Source organism: Durio zibethinus, chromosome 25, assembly GCF_047325235.1.
Source record: "Durio zibethinus cultivar Kanyao isolate XHJ-2024 chromosome 25, ASM4732523v1, whole genome shotgun sequence".
Classification (NCBI taxonomy): domain Eukaryota; kingdom Viridiplantae; phylum Streptophyta; class Magnoliopsida; order Malvales; family Malvaceae; genus Durio; species Durio zibethinus.
Genome location: NC_143186.1, coordinates 18,432,199 through 18,445,884, shown reverse-complemented (window position 1 = coordinate 18,445,884; position 13,686 = coordinate 18,432,199). Strand labels below are relative to the sequence as shown.

At 37.6% G+C, this 13,686-nt stretch overlaps 2 protein-coding genes across 3 annotated transcripts; one reads left to right on the top strand and one right to left on the bottom strand.

Annotated features, from left to right (window-relative positions):
- The first annotated feature begins 398 nt into the window (after positions 1 to 398).
- Positions 399 to 8,311, top strand: POLGAMMA2 (polymerase gamma 2). Of its 2 annotated transcripts, XM_022861191.2 has the most exons (12): positions 399 to 781; positions 1,411 to 2,482; positions 2,632 to 2,823; positions 2,987 to 3,669; positions 4,098 to 4,527; positions 5,101 to 5,196; positions 5,603 to 5,695; positions 5,768 to 5,962; positions 6,661 to 6,753; positions 6,834 to 7,046; positions 7,148 to 7,237; positions 7,773 to 8,311. In XM_022861191.2, the coding sequence occupies exons 1-12, from the start codon at positions 597 to 599 to the stop codon at positions 7,935 to 7,937; spliced, it is 3,507 nt and encodes a 1,168-aa protein (XP_022716926.1). In that variant the 5' UTR covers positions 399 to 596; the 3' UTR covers positions 7,938 to 8,311. The 2 variants fall into 2 exon arrangements, with proteins under 2 accessions (XP_022716926.1, XP_022716927.1); XM_022861192.2 differs by lacking the exon at positions 5,101 to 5,196.
- Positions 8,312 to 9,139: 828 nt separating this feature from the next.
- On the bottom strand, positions 9,140 to 13,536 carry LOC111275696 (ARM repeat superfamily protein). Its single transcript, XM_089754058.1, is given in 10 exon segments — positions 9,140 to 9,371; positions 9,374 to 9,458; positions 9,559 to 10,413; positions 10,491 to 11,101; positions 11,104 to 11,175; positions 11,254 to 11,359; positions 11,907 to 11,923; positions 11,926 to 12,097; positions 12,394 to 12,656; positions 12,659 to 13,536. Coding segments are annotated over 10 exon segments (2,718 nt in total). The 5' UTR covers positions 13,086 to 13,536; the 3' UTR covers positions 9,140 to 9,261.
- Between the last annotated feature and the right edge of the window lie 150 nt (positions 13,537 to 13,686).

Genomic DNA, 13,686 nt, shown 5'->3' with positions numbered 1-13,686 from the left:
AAAGAAATGATTTAGAAAATTTTATTCATCTTTTTATTTATTTACGTAATGTTCGATAAATATATTTAATAACATCAATTTCACATTCTTAATTGTCTTTTATTAGTCTTTTATTGTGCATAAATAAGATATAAATTTAAATATTAATAAAACTTATAATTTAATTATCTCCCAAAAGAACTATGATAAATGGATGTTCAATTTTTTAATTTTTTAAAATTGTCTCATCCAAAAAATAACGGGAATATGAAAATTTTCAATATCCAAATCCCTAATTCAGCAATAAAATTACAAAAAAGGACAAACATTTGCCAAAATACCAGCCATAAAAGAAAAAAAATAATAACAATGGTCCGTTAGTGTCATGGTTTAGTTTGGACTATGAGGCTGTGGCATGTGGAGGGTTTTTATTTACCCTCTCAAAAAAAGGGTTTTAGGCATTTCATCTCTTTCCCTCTTCTTCCCTTCGTTTCTGTCTCTCCCACTTGTGAGAAACCCACCAAGACCCCCCCATATCTTGCCCCTCCAAGACCCAGAAATTTACCGTCTTTGCCACTCCAAGACACCAACAACAAGCAAACAAAACGGCTTCTTGTATGGTAAACAACACTAGCAGCAAGCTAGCTAAACTTGCAGACATCATGACTGCTATGGGGTTTTTGTCTTCTACTTCACAAACTGCTGCTACCCCTTTTGGTCGACCATTTTGCCCTTCTTCTTCTTGGGTTTCCCGGTCTAGTTCGAGGCACTTCTTTTTCGCTTCTTCTAGAGCCTTGCACAGGTTTTACTCTTTAATTCCCTTTTTTTTTGCTGATTTTTTGGTTTTTTTTTGGGGGGGGAGGGGGTCTTTTACCTGGTTCTTAGACTATTGATATCCATTTGTCTTTTTGAAGAATATATCTTTTTTATTATTATTTTTCATTTCATTAGCTGTTTTTGCCTGTTTTAGAGGGCTTTGGGTTATCGACGGGTGAAAGGTGCCATTTTTATTGCTTTTGTGTGTATTTTCTGCCATGTTTTTTCTGTTGTTTTTGGCTTTTTACACTTTATCTGGGTTGTTTTAGATTATGTCATAGCTGCTGTTTCCTCTTTTAGAGAGTTTTGGGGTTAATGATGGAATGTGATGGTAAACTGTGAGATAAGATATGCATAAGAAATTGGAATGAAAATTTGGTAGTGCCTGAGTCCTCTAGAATGTGAGTTTCTTTAAGGAAATGACAAATGAAGTAGAGCCAAGGAACTCTATATGTTGATGTTATTCTGCTGATTGGAGTGCTATTTGTGATATGCATGAAGTCTGGAATCTTTTTCCTGTTATTGTTTATTTTTAAATAGCTGACATGCTAGAATAAATGCTTAATTCGAATTAATCCGTATTTCTGCTCTTTTTTGCTTTTCTTTACGTTGTAGGCGAGAAATGTGCACAATGCAGAGTGTTCACTATGCTTTTCTTAAAGCAACCATGTCAAGTAGTTCCTCTCATTGCCATCATCCCAAACATATGAGACTTAAGGTCGCTGCTTCTGAATATGCTAGGATGGTGCATCCTGACCCAGATCAGTGTCTTTCTGACAATGAGTGTGAAGGAGTGAGTGTTGACCAGAGAAACAATGAAAGGCCAGCAAGTTATGGAAAGTCTATGGTGACATCTTCTCAAGTAAATGCTTTTATGGTTACACCCAAAAGTACTAGCATACCCAACACTGAGAATTCATGGGCAAACGAAGCCCTCAGGATGAGGGAAAGTAAGGAGATGACAAAGGAGAGTTTTAAAGGTAGTAGTTCTTCTTCCAATGACCAACGATACTTGAATCTGAAGCTTACTGGCTCACTGTTTAGAACAACTAATAAAGAAGAATCGGTTTCTGGAAATAGTGGAAACAATATTTCTCCTTTTGAGAGTCATTGTCTACCCCAACCAACCAGTAATAAACCAATGTCCAGAGACAACAATATAGCTACTGATGAAATAAATGGTTCCAAGCAGCTGAAAGGTTTAACTAGGACTGAAGTTTCAAGTAATAGATCATTGGCAGGGCTGGCCTTGGATGACCGCCAAGGCATTGGAGCCGTTGGAGGTAGTAATTTTCTTTCCAAGGATCATTTTCCGTGCCATCCAACTAGAAGTAAACAAATTTCTAGTGCCAACAATATATCTGCCAATAAAATAAATGGTTCCAAACAGTTGAAAGGTTCAACTGAAACAGAAGCCTTAAGTAATGGCTTGTTGCAAGGGGCAGTTTTAGATGACAACCAAGACACAGGACATATGGATCCTAATGTAACCAGAAGGGACCAAGCCGATGAAAATAGGGTTGCTAGTAATGAAGAAACTCATGTAGTTTTTCGAGAAGATATTCACAAACAGCTTGCTGGGATTTATGACCAGGTTCTTGTTGTAGATAATATCTCTGTTGCAAAGGAAGTTGTTCTGATGCTTACAACTCAATACAGGCATCTTGTTCATGCATGCGATACTGAGGTATAAATTCTGCTTGGTATACATCCCTTTTACCATTTTCTTATGTATGTGCTGTGTGCATGCTGTAGGGAGCTCGCTTTCTCTCCAAGCACTATCCAGTTTGGTTGTAAATGAGCTACTGCCTATTTTCTGATGTAGAGTCTTTGCAGGTATCTAATATTGATGTGAAGAAAGAGACTCCTGTTGATCATGGTGAGATAACATGTTTCAGTATTTATTCTGGAGCAGATGCAGATTTTGGAAATGGGAAGTCCTGTATCTGGGTAGATGTTCTAGATGGTGGTGGCAGGGATCTTCTGAAGGAATTTGCTCCATTTTTCGAAGATCAATCTATCAAAAAGGTGAAGTATGCCTTGCACTGACTAATTTCTCTTTCTTCCTTGTGTTTCTCCTGATCTGCTTCACCATTTTATTGCTAGTAATTGCCTAGTCCATTGGAGCACTGCATCATCATTAGTCCTGAAACAAACTTGATATTGATATATTCACTTGCGTTTTCTATAGGTGTGGCACAATTATAGCTTTGATAATCATGTTATTAAGAACTATGGGCTTGAGGTTTCTGGATTTCATGCTGACACAATTCATATGGCACGGTTGTGGGACTCATCAAGACGAACATCTGGTGGTTATTCTCTTGAAGCACTTACAGGTGATAGAAACATTATGCAGAGGACCAAATGGCGCAAAGAAGAAAAGGAATTGATTGGTAAAACATCAATGAAAACCATTTTTGGCAAGAAAAAATTGAAAAAAGATGGATCTGAGGGCAAAATTATCACCATTGCCCCTGTTGAAGAGCTACAGCGGCAAGAACGCAAATTATGGATTTGTTATTCTGCCTTAGATGCAATAAGCACACTGAGACTTTATGAGAGCTTGAAAAACAAACTATCGAGCATGTCTTGGGTATTTAATGATAAACCAGTTTCTGGAAAGTCCATGTATCACTTCTACGAAGAGTACTGGCGACCATTTGGTGAGCTTCTTGTTAAAATGGAACGTGAGGGTATGTTGGTTGATCGGATGCATCTTGCTCAGATAGAGAAGGTTGCTAAAGCAGAGCAAGAGATTATTGCTAATAGGTTTCGCACCTGGGCATCTAGATATTGTGCTGATGCCAAGTATATGAATGTGGGAAGTGATAGTCAGCTCCGCCAGCTTCTTTATGGTGGGATCCTTAACCGGTATGAATTTTATATTTTGTGTACAAGAACACTAGTTCCTTATCAATATTTGATCAGTGCATAGCATTGAAATTTAGGCATTATATTGAATATAAGTGGGCGAGATACATTTTATCATATCCTAAATCAGAAAGACAGTTAATATTGTAATTGCATTTCTGATTTCAAATTTCTTGCTGTTAAGTCCTTACAAACTGTTATTGCTGGTTGCATGGGTGCAGCGCAAGAAATGCAGAACTTGATGTTTCTTATGAATATTAATTTCCTGTAATTTATTGAAGTATTATAGCATCAATAAATCAACCATCACTCTTCATTATCCAAAAGAAGTGTGTGTTGTTGTTGGGGGGGGACACACACATATAGAGTCTGTTGAAAATTTTGAAAGTAAAGTTCTCAAAAATTAACTTGTTTATTACTTGATACAGTAAGGATCCAAATGTGAGTCTTCCTGATGAGAAAACTCTTAGAGTTCCCAATGTCGATAAAGTGATTGAAGAAGGCAAAAAGTCTCCCACTAAGTTTCGCAGTATTAAGCTGTGTAGCCTGGGTGTTAAGCTCCCTGCTGAGATTTACACTGCCACTGGTTGGCCCTCCGTTAGTGGTGATGCTTTGAAGACCTTAGCTGGGAAGGTTTCTGCAGAATATGATTTCACAGATGATACCAATGATGGTGATATTGGTGATATCGATAATTCTCCTGAAAAAATGACTGATGTTGATACATCTGCATATGGAACCGCTTTTGCAGCATTTGAGGATGAGGAAAAGGGGAGGGAGGCATGCCATGCCATCGCTTCATTATGTGAAGTTTGCTCTATTGACTCTTTAATATCCAATTTCATTCTCCCCTTGCAGGTGATTTTGATATCTCATTTAATTGGTCACACTTGTTGATCAGCTTTTATAGTTTACTATTCAGCCTGGTTTATTTTTCCTCTCTAGTTTCATTTATTTTTTCATTGAGGACTTATGCTGGGGCTTATTTGTCCAACTTTCTATTGAATGATGAGGGCTGTGCATATGTCCAAAATGTGATGCATTACGTCTAGCAATATTACTATAAGGGTGACAACATCAATGTACCCTGTCTTTTCCTGTCAATTATAATATTATGTGTGTTGTAAAGAGCTAAAACCTAAAGGGTAGATGATAAAGGCAGTTACAAAACTCAAAATATGTGCTAAGTGGTCTTGTACCTGCAGTACATTATTGTGAATATTTGTTTGGCTGAAAGAAAAGCAGAATTTTGTTTAACAGCTTTTGTCTTTGAAGCACAATTCCTCTCTTTGTCTGAATAAGTCATGAAAATCAGCAAGGCATTGCTTTAATTTCTTCCTTAACTTCAGCTATTATTTCCTTGCCCTTGATTAATTTTGTACCTTAAAATTCTTGGAATATTTTATAATGAGAATGATCCCTTTACCACAGGGGAGTAATGTGTCAGGCAAGAGTGAACGTGTTCATTGTTCATTGAATATTAATACCGAGACTGGGCGGTTATCTGCCAGGAGACCAAATTTGCAGGTTCCTTTTTCTTTTATTTTGTTCTCTGCCATTAATTTAGCAAGGTTTTGAATAATTAGAACCTCAAGGTTCTATACATGCCTATAACTTCTGTATTACTTGGACAGCCAAGAACAGAATTTTCTTCAGATGAAATGCTGTGGACCATGTTTTTCTTTAGATAGAATATGGCATTAAAGCCCTCTTAGAAAGAAAGCTTCTAATTGCAATATCCATATCACAGAATAGTTAGTTCTACTTTTCTACCACATAAGTGTGGTCATTTCCTCCACAAAGTTGTCATAATAAAACATGAAGAAAATAAAAAAGATAATTTTGTTATTTCTCTGCATATCATTCTCTTGCCTGCCAGATTGGGATGGGAACTTTATGATTTTAACATTTTTTTTTTGTAATTTTAAATCAGAATCAACCTGCTCTAGAGAAGGACCGGTATAAGATACGTCAGGCCTTTATAGCTGCCCCCGGAAATTCCCTTGTTGTTGCAGATTATGGGCAGGTAAGTTAATTCAACTGTCTTCCTTTTTCGTGTCATTTTATGTATTGATTGGAATATAAATTTATATTACAGCTGGAACTTAGAATTCTTGCACATCTGGCTGACTGTAAAAGCATGTTGGATGCCTTCAAAGCTGGTGGAGATTTCCATTCAAGGACTGCAATGAACATGTACTCTCATATCCGTGAAGCTGTTGAAAAGAGAAAAGTTCTTCTTGAATGGCATCCTCAACCTGGCCAAGAGAAACCACCAGTTCCACTTCTAAAGGTAAAGTAAAAATCTGAAACTTTTGAAGATTTTCATTTGTCATCAGCAATTTCTTTTGTCCTCCAAGCTAGGTTGTAAGAAATGTACCATCCTGGTGGGGTAGAATCTTCTGGATCTGTTAATAGTACATAGATAACAGACAGAGATATCCTAGGAAATATAATTTACTTGAAGTTTTCTCTCAAGTAGAGAGGTAGCACTTCTCTTGCCTTATGCTGCCTAAGAATCTGAGCTTATTTTTTAACCGAAGCCTTCGGCAAAACTAAAATACCTGCTGCTATCGCTTAAAGAACAGATGCATCAAACCTCTTACTTTGCATGAATATGTAGAGAAAGTGGTGAAGATCTCATGACAGGGATTCGGCTGGAAATTGTCCAAAAAATTATCTAAACATATTGAACTTGTAACCTTTATCCTGGATATTTTTATTAGATATCTTGCCATATCCATGACTGATTCAAATATGACCTAATTTGCTAACTTGCTTTTGCAATTTGAAAGTTACAAGTATTTGATGTTTTGCTTTGAAATCATTTTGTCATTGTCATTGGTTTGCTCAACATAGTTCATTTATAAATGTAATTATGGAGTAGCTCGTATAAAATGTGCAGATGTTGGGATATTATTTCCTAATTCTGATTGTAATTAAGATTGATTTTGATAGTTGAATCCAACTGGTTGAGAATTGTTTTTTCAGGATGCCTTTGCTTCTGAAAGAAGAAAAGCTAAAATGCTCAACTTTTCCATCGCCTACGGAAAAACTCCTGTTGGGCTTGCTAAGGATTGGAAGGTATCCTTGGAACCTAATTGAACAGTTAAAACTTAAAATCCATTAAGCCTCCAAGGTAATGATGATTGCACCATTCTCAGGTTTCTGTAGAAGAAGCAAAGAACACAGTTAATCTCTGGTATAAAGAAAGACAAGAAGTGCTCGAATGGCAGAAACAGCGTAAATATGAAGCTGAGAAGCTCGGGCGTGTTAAAACATTGCTTGGAAGGACTCGCCGCTTCCCACCATTTGCTCAGTGTACATATGCCCAAAAGGGTCATATTGAAAGAGCTGCTATCAATACTCCAGTGCAGGTTTTCTTTTCTTTCTCATGCACTCAACTCTCTCTCTCTCTCTCTCTCTCTCTCTCTCTCTCTCTCTCTCTCACATCCTCTCATCTAGATGAGTGTTACAGGGAAGTGCTGCTGATGTTGCAATGTGCGCCATGCTACAAATATTAAAAAATGAACAACTAAAGGAGCTTGGGTGGAGGCTCCTTTTACAGGTTATGCCTTTTATATTTCTTTATATTTCAGGTGGTCTCATTCTCACGGTGCTCTACCTATGTTTTATATTCCTAGTGATTTCAAGGCTATATAAACCTTATTCCTTTAAGTAACCAATTTGAGTTTGCTGTCTGATTGTTCTTTCTGGAGCTCAAAGTTTGTTTCTCTTATGATTTTACTAGAGTCTTTGCATTCCATTGCTTCCAAAAATTTTGTAAACAATATTGTCTTTGCATGTTGTTGCCTATTTTGGATGTTACCCTTGAGAAGATTTTTGTTTGACTGAAGCATTTTCTTTACTCAATAGCACATAGGAGGGCAGAAGGCTTAGAATTTTCTTAAGAACCTGATACTGATGTTTACCCATGCATTGGTTGATCTTCATCTAACATAAACATCTCACAAGTTTTATTCACTATTCTTTGTCTTGTACAAACTTCACAATCTCATTTCTTAAGTCACTATTTTGATGTGGCTCTTTATAAAGTCATTATCCTGCAATTTCTCTGGAAATAACATCCTTCAAAAAAACAGGTTCATGATGAAGTAATCTTGGAAGGACCAAGTGAGTCAGCTGAGATTGCAAAAGCAATTATTATTGAGTGCATGTCAAAACCCTTCAAAGGAGGAAAGAACATTCTAAAAGTTGATCTAGCGGTTGATGCCAAGTGTGCTCAAAACTGGTATGCCGCCAAATAGATAGTGATTCTGGCTCAGATGGATGTAAGTGTTGATTTCAAACACTTTGTTGCAAGATGCTTTTTTCCCTTGAAGAGGTATATTGGTGCTCGAATCCTCTGCTGCATTAATGAAACATCTAGGGATTCTTACTTAGGTAAGCATGAGCTGTGTGGCATTTCCTCTTCTGTTCAATGATGAGGCCCTCAGGGTTCTTTGTGGATGGGCATGCTTTGGGGCTGTAGTTCCTTTTTGAGGGCCTAGGGAGTGTAGGGCCATGTGTATAGAAAATTTATTGTTCTCTGGTTAGTTCCTTGTAAAATTCTGACAGTACTGATTCTTTTTTCTTCTCCTAAGTGAGAAATGAAGGTAAAGCTTGATTGCGTTTCCTTCTATGTAATTCTTATCTATAGTTTTATAGGCTGGATAGTCTTGAGTGTTAATAGAAATGTAAAGCCTCAACCTTTAGAACAGCCTGTCTTGGTAAAATGCCACATCTGTGCCTGGTTGCCTTGTGTTGATCAGGGAAAATATGGAAAATAGAAGAAAAACCTGATAAGAACTGGTTGCTTAGCCTTTCTGATACCTAGGATTTAGGCTCAACCATATTAGAAAGGCAGCAATCAGCATGGAACTGATGCTTATGTGAACTGTTACGGCCTGAAGCTCTGGAAATGCTAAAGTTTGACTGGATGGATTTTGCACGTGATATCATGACATTGATCACAATTCCAGGCTCTGCTTCTACTTCTTTAGAGGGATGTTGTGTATTGTTACCGTACCAATACCACTGATCTTGTTACCAGAAAATATTTGAAATAGAATGTCTAGAGGCCTAGTCTTGTTCAAACAAACCCTGATCCCAGTCCCAGCATTAGGATTTTTCCCCTTAATTCAAGACACGACTAACCATTAAGCTATTGCCTCAACCAGAATCTACCAATTCATTGAAGTAACTATTAGGTTTGTTTTGATAGAGTTTAGTCTTACCTCCAAACATTTTCAACTTTTGGTCAAATTTGGAAACCAAGTGCATTTTGCAAGCTTTTGAGAATGTAATATTACTCTTTACAATAATCTTTTCAAGACAAATTTCTTGACTAAAAGGTATATCACTCAGTTACATTTACATCAGAGGCCACTATCTTACATGTTAAACAAAAATGTGCAAGTAGCATTTGCCAGGCTTGAATCAATCAATATTTTTTAGCACAATGCCATCATAGCTATTTGAAAACTTTTTTTCTTTCACTTACATTTTACTTAAATGTAAGATAAATGTACAGAACCAGTAAGCTGATCAAAAAAGTTTACCAGCACAAAACACCATTCCAAAACCAGCAGATTACTTATCAAACTGCTGCAGCTCAATTCCCCAGGCTGATGCCAACTGCAATAGAAGTTGGTCAGGTGCTGCACCCTCCCAATCCTCCGGGGGATCCATTGTGGAAGCAGCTCGTGCAAATTCAACTAAAGCTCTTTCCTCAACTCCACGGGAATACTCAAAGCATCACGTCCATTTTCTAACACCAATTTGACCAGCTGAAAAGTTATAGGAAAAATAAAAATTATAAGAGACTTAGGACAAAATATCTAAATAAAGCGGCTTGAATTGAAAAAATCAAAGATTAAGATCCCATACCTCTTGAATCCAGGATAGACAGATATCAAACAAATCCTGCTCCAGAAGAAATTGCAAAATAGCATGCAAGGCCTCATTTGCTATCTCATTTGATAGTTGGTCAACCATAGGGCCCGATCTATCCATTAGCTTTATAAGCAAGAGATCATCCCCTGTAGAAAGAACTTCAGCATAAGCAGAATCCATATCACCCACTTGAACGGCATGCATTGCGTTGCTCCACGAAGTCCAGACAGGATCTCGCTCTGGTTCAACATTATCATTGCCAACAGCTTCAGCAGTCAATTCAGGAACAAGTCCTGTTCGAGATGCTCCACTATCCTCCCCAGCTACACGAATTGCTTCCAAAGTAGCTTCATCCTTCGATGCTTGCCAGACACTTCTAGCAGAAGGCCCCTCACCAAGCCTCACAGGTGCAGTACCCTTATCCCAAGCTCTCCAGCCACCAACCTGATCACTCTCGTGCTCTGATTTGGGTGATCTACCATCCAGGCTGCTGCTAGCTGGAGCTCTTCCCGATGCCACTTGCCCATTTCTGGAGGCACTGAATGCAGGGAAATCCCAAATATCAGACACTTCAGATCTCCAAGAAGGTCCCCTTCCCCTCACACCTGGAGCAATTCCATCAGATTGGGCGAATCTTTCTCCAAATGGAATTCGCCCATTGAATTTGGAACTATAGTCAGAGAAACCATTATACTTCCCAAAAGGTCTATTAGAAGATCCTTCAAACTCTGCTGTGAAATTACCACCTCTCCTGCCTAAATCCCTAGCCATGTCTTCAACAATTCTCTCAAGACCCCTTACTCTGCTCTCCAAAGTTGCCATGCCATCATGAGAACCACCCATAAAATCCTACAATATAACAAGGAATCTTATCAGTCAGAAAAGCAGTCACAGGAAGCATGACTAAATGCAGAATTGAGAAATACCTGCAACATCTTCATGAGATGCGCTTGCTGTCTCTCTAGCTGCAATAACTGCCTCTGGATAGCCAACCGATTTCCTTTGTTGCTGATGAAGGACCCTTCAGACTGTCCATCCACCTTTGAGAAACCCAAATGATTTCCAGATGGCTCACTTTGATTTACATCTATCCTGTCATCAGCATCAAATGCCCTTGTTCTTAGGTCTTTTCCATTTATCTTCTCTTCCGGCCATTTATCTCTCGTACCAGCAGCCCCTCTCTCTATATTAAGGTTTTTGCTGCTAGAAGATGCATGAAAATCATCTGTCTGGCTGTTTCCCGCACCATTTGACCTTCTTCTTGAGTCTGGATCATTTGTTTCTGATTCTTCCTCATTCTTTGAGTTTGTAGAATTAAGATATCTGTGAGGAACAACTACTTCAACTAGCAAATCACCAGAACCCCTTGTTTCAAGTTTCTGGAAGAATTCTGGATTCAACTCTTTGTCAGTTAATGCAGGTGCTTTCTTCTTTAAAATTACAACTGCTTTGTCAGGAATGCTTCCACCTTTGCCTTTGGAAACAGAATCTGAAGTAGAGGACAGATTATTAGATGAATCCTTTGCTGATGGATCTGTTTTTTGTCACCAGCATTTGGATTTTTAAAACCATTCTTTTCTGATGATTCAGCTGATTGAGCATTGTCACCATCTACAGCATTAATTGAAACAAATTTATCCAATAAGAATAAAGGACTAAAACTTAAAAGCACATTACTAACATGCTTACCATGAGACAAGGCTTTCCGGTCATTTTCAGCTCCATCTTCCCCTTTTCCTGCTATCTTCTTCCATAATAGCAATGCTTCTGTCATGCTATCTCTCACAGGTTTCATCTGTTTAACCAATGATTTGACATTACAACACAATAAAAATTCTTTAAGGCAGTGTTGACAACCATACATCATCCATATATGCACCTTTAGAAGAGATGGTAGTGAAGGATTAAAACTTAGAAGCAACATGTTTAGAGGACCACAATGCAGAAGTTACATTGATTAGCAAGGAAACAAATACTTGCATTCCTGAATCATAAAGCACCAACTGAAAATCCCTTCAAAACCAATCTAGAAAGCATGAATTCATCCAGTCCAAACCCACATCATCTATTAACCCTAAACACTTTCTGCCACACAATTAACCCTAGTAATTGTAATTATTCCAAGTTCCTATAAAAAAGGAAATCTATGTTGAGAGATAACACATAATTTGCCTAAGTCAAGAGACCAGATCAGTTCATGAAAAGAAGAAAAGAAGTAGATGGTATTGGACCAGTGATGTCCCAAAAAAAGTATCAAAATTCAATAACCACAGTTTATATGAATGGCATTGAGTGTAAAAATACAAACATTGTATGAAAGAGAAATGGCTCCAGAAAGCTACCCTGTCAAAGCGGCAACCTCCAGTACTGTTATCATCGAAATTGCTCTATCTGCAATCAAGTTGCTAGAATGCAGTGCCAAGGCACTTAAAGCATCAGCAGCTGCCTTCCGCATCACCCAATCTGTGCTCCCGAGGCATTCATGGATGCTTTGCAGCAAAACTTCCAAGCTCTGACGTGCAATTGCTCCCACCTGCAACAATGTCATCATAATTTTCACGGAACTTCAATTTGATCCTATTTGTACAGTTCTTCTAAGTATTAAAATCTATTCCCACCTAGACACCTAATTTCCACGATCAAATATAACAAGATGTGCATTACCAGCCAGATAAACAAGCACATGATAAACAATTAAGAAACTACAAGCCTTTCATTTAAGCTTCCATTTAACGTCCACAAAACTAACAATATTAATCATCAATATCCTTATGAATTAGACAATGTACATGATCAAAATCAAGCAAAAAACAACTACATTGCACAAACCTGAGACAAACTCGCCACGACCTGCAAAAGGGAAGACTTAGCCATAAAATTCTGATTATTCAACAGTTTACAGATCCTTGGACACACCTTCTGAAAAGCAGCCATAGGAGGATCAGCTGCACATTCCACCATTTTAGCCATACAAGTTGCTGCACCAGATTGCACCCCTTTGTTCTGCTCCCCCATTGCTTCAAACAATTGCCCTACAAACAATCCCACCACAGTGCCTCCACTCTTCCCTTTCAAATAATGCCCTGAAAGAGCCCAATTGAATCACGACAAGCATCTTTCACCCCAGAATCAGCATCTTTAAGCCTTTTAACAATGTGGGCAATTATTTTAATCAAATGGGAAGCTGCCAATTCACCATGGCAATCACATAGCATTGAAAGTAACCTTAAAGATTCTTTTTTTACAGCTGGTTTTGGATCATTGGAAGAATCAAAAAGGCAATTGAGTGACATGGGAAGAGAGTCAGGGGAAAGAGATTGGATAATCTTTTCAAGATCTTCAACGGCAATTTGGTAAGTGTCACGGTCAGAAAGCTTGGACGGTGAGGTTAAAATCCTCTGCTTTAGCTCTACCATTGCAAGGTGAGAAGAAGGTGAAGAGAGTTTTGGAGGGTTTGAAGGAGGAGTTAAAGTTGAAACCTTTGAAGGTTTTGTTGATTTGGGTGCTTGGGAATTACTCATTTTTCAACAGAATGAGAAGAAAATTTGGGTTTTTGAAGAAATAGGATTTCAAAGATTGAAACAAAGGAAAAGAAAAAAGATGGGATTTTACAGATTTAACCAATGAGGAAAGGATGGGATTTTCAGGAAATGGGAAAGTTTTTTGAAGTGAAAAAAAGATGGGTTTTTTATAAAATCAAAGGAAAGTTGACTAAGGAGATTTTTGGAGTTCAATGAGAGAAAATGTGGGAATCTCTAAAGAGGAAATTGGGATTTTAGAGACTGAAACAAAGAAAAAATGGGATTTTTTAGGAAATGAATTGTTCTCTAACTTGAAAAGAAAAAAAAAAGAATGAATTTTGCATACATTGAAAGAAAAGTTGATGAAAAAGAGATTTGAGAGTTCAAAGAAAGAGTTTTGAGAAACATAAATGGAGTAAGAGTTACGGGAGAGAGAAAGCTGAGTTCTGAAAAGAGTGAAGAAAAAATAAGGTAGGGATTTTGATTTTTTTTTAAATAAAAAACTACGTTTTTTTTTTTAAAGATTCGGTGAGAAAGAGGATTTAAGGGACCAATCAAGATTTAAATTTGATAATTGGAACGTTTTAATTTATTTTTGGAG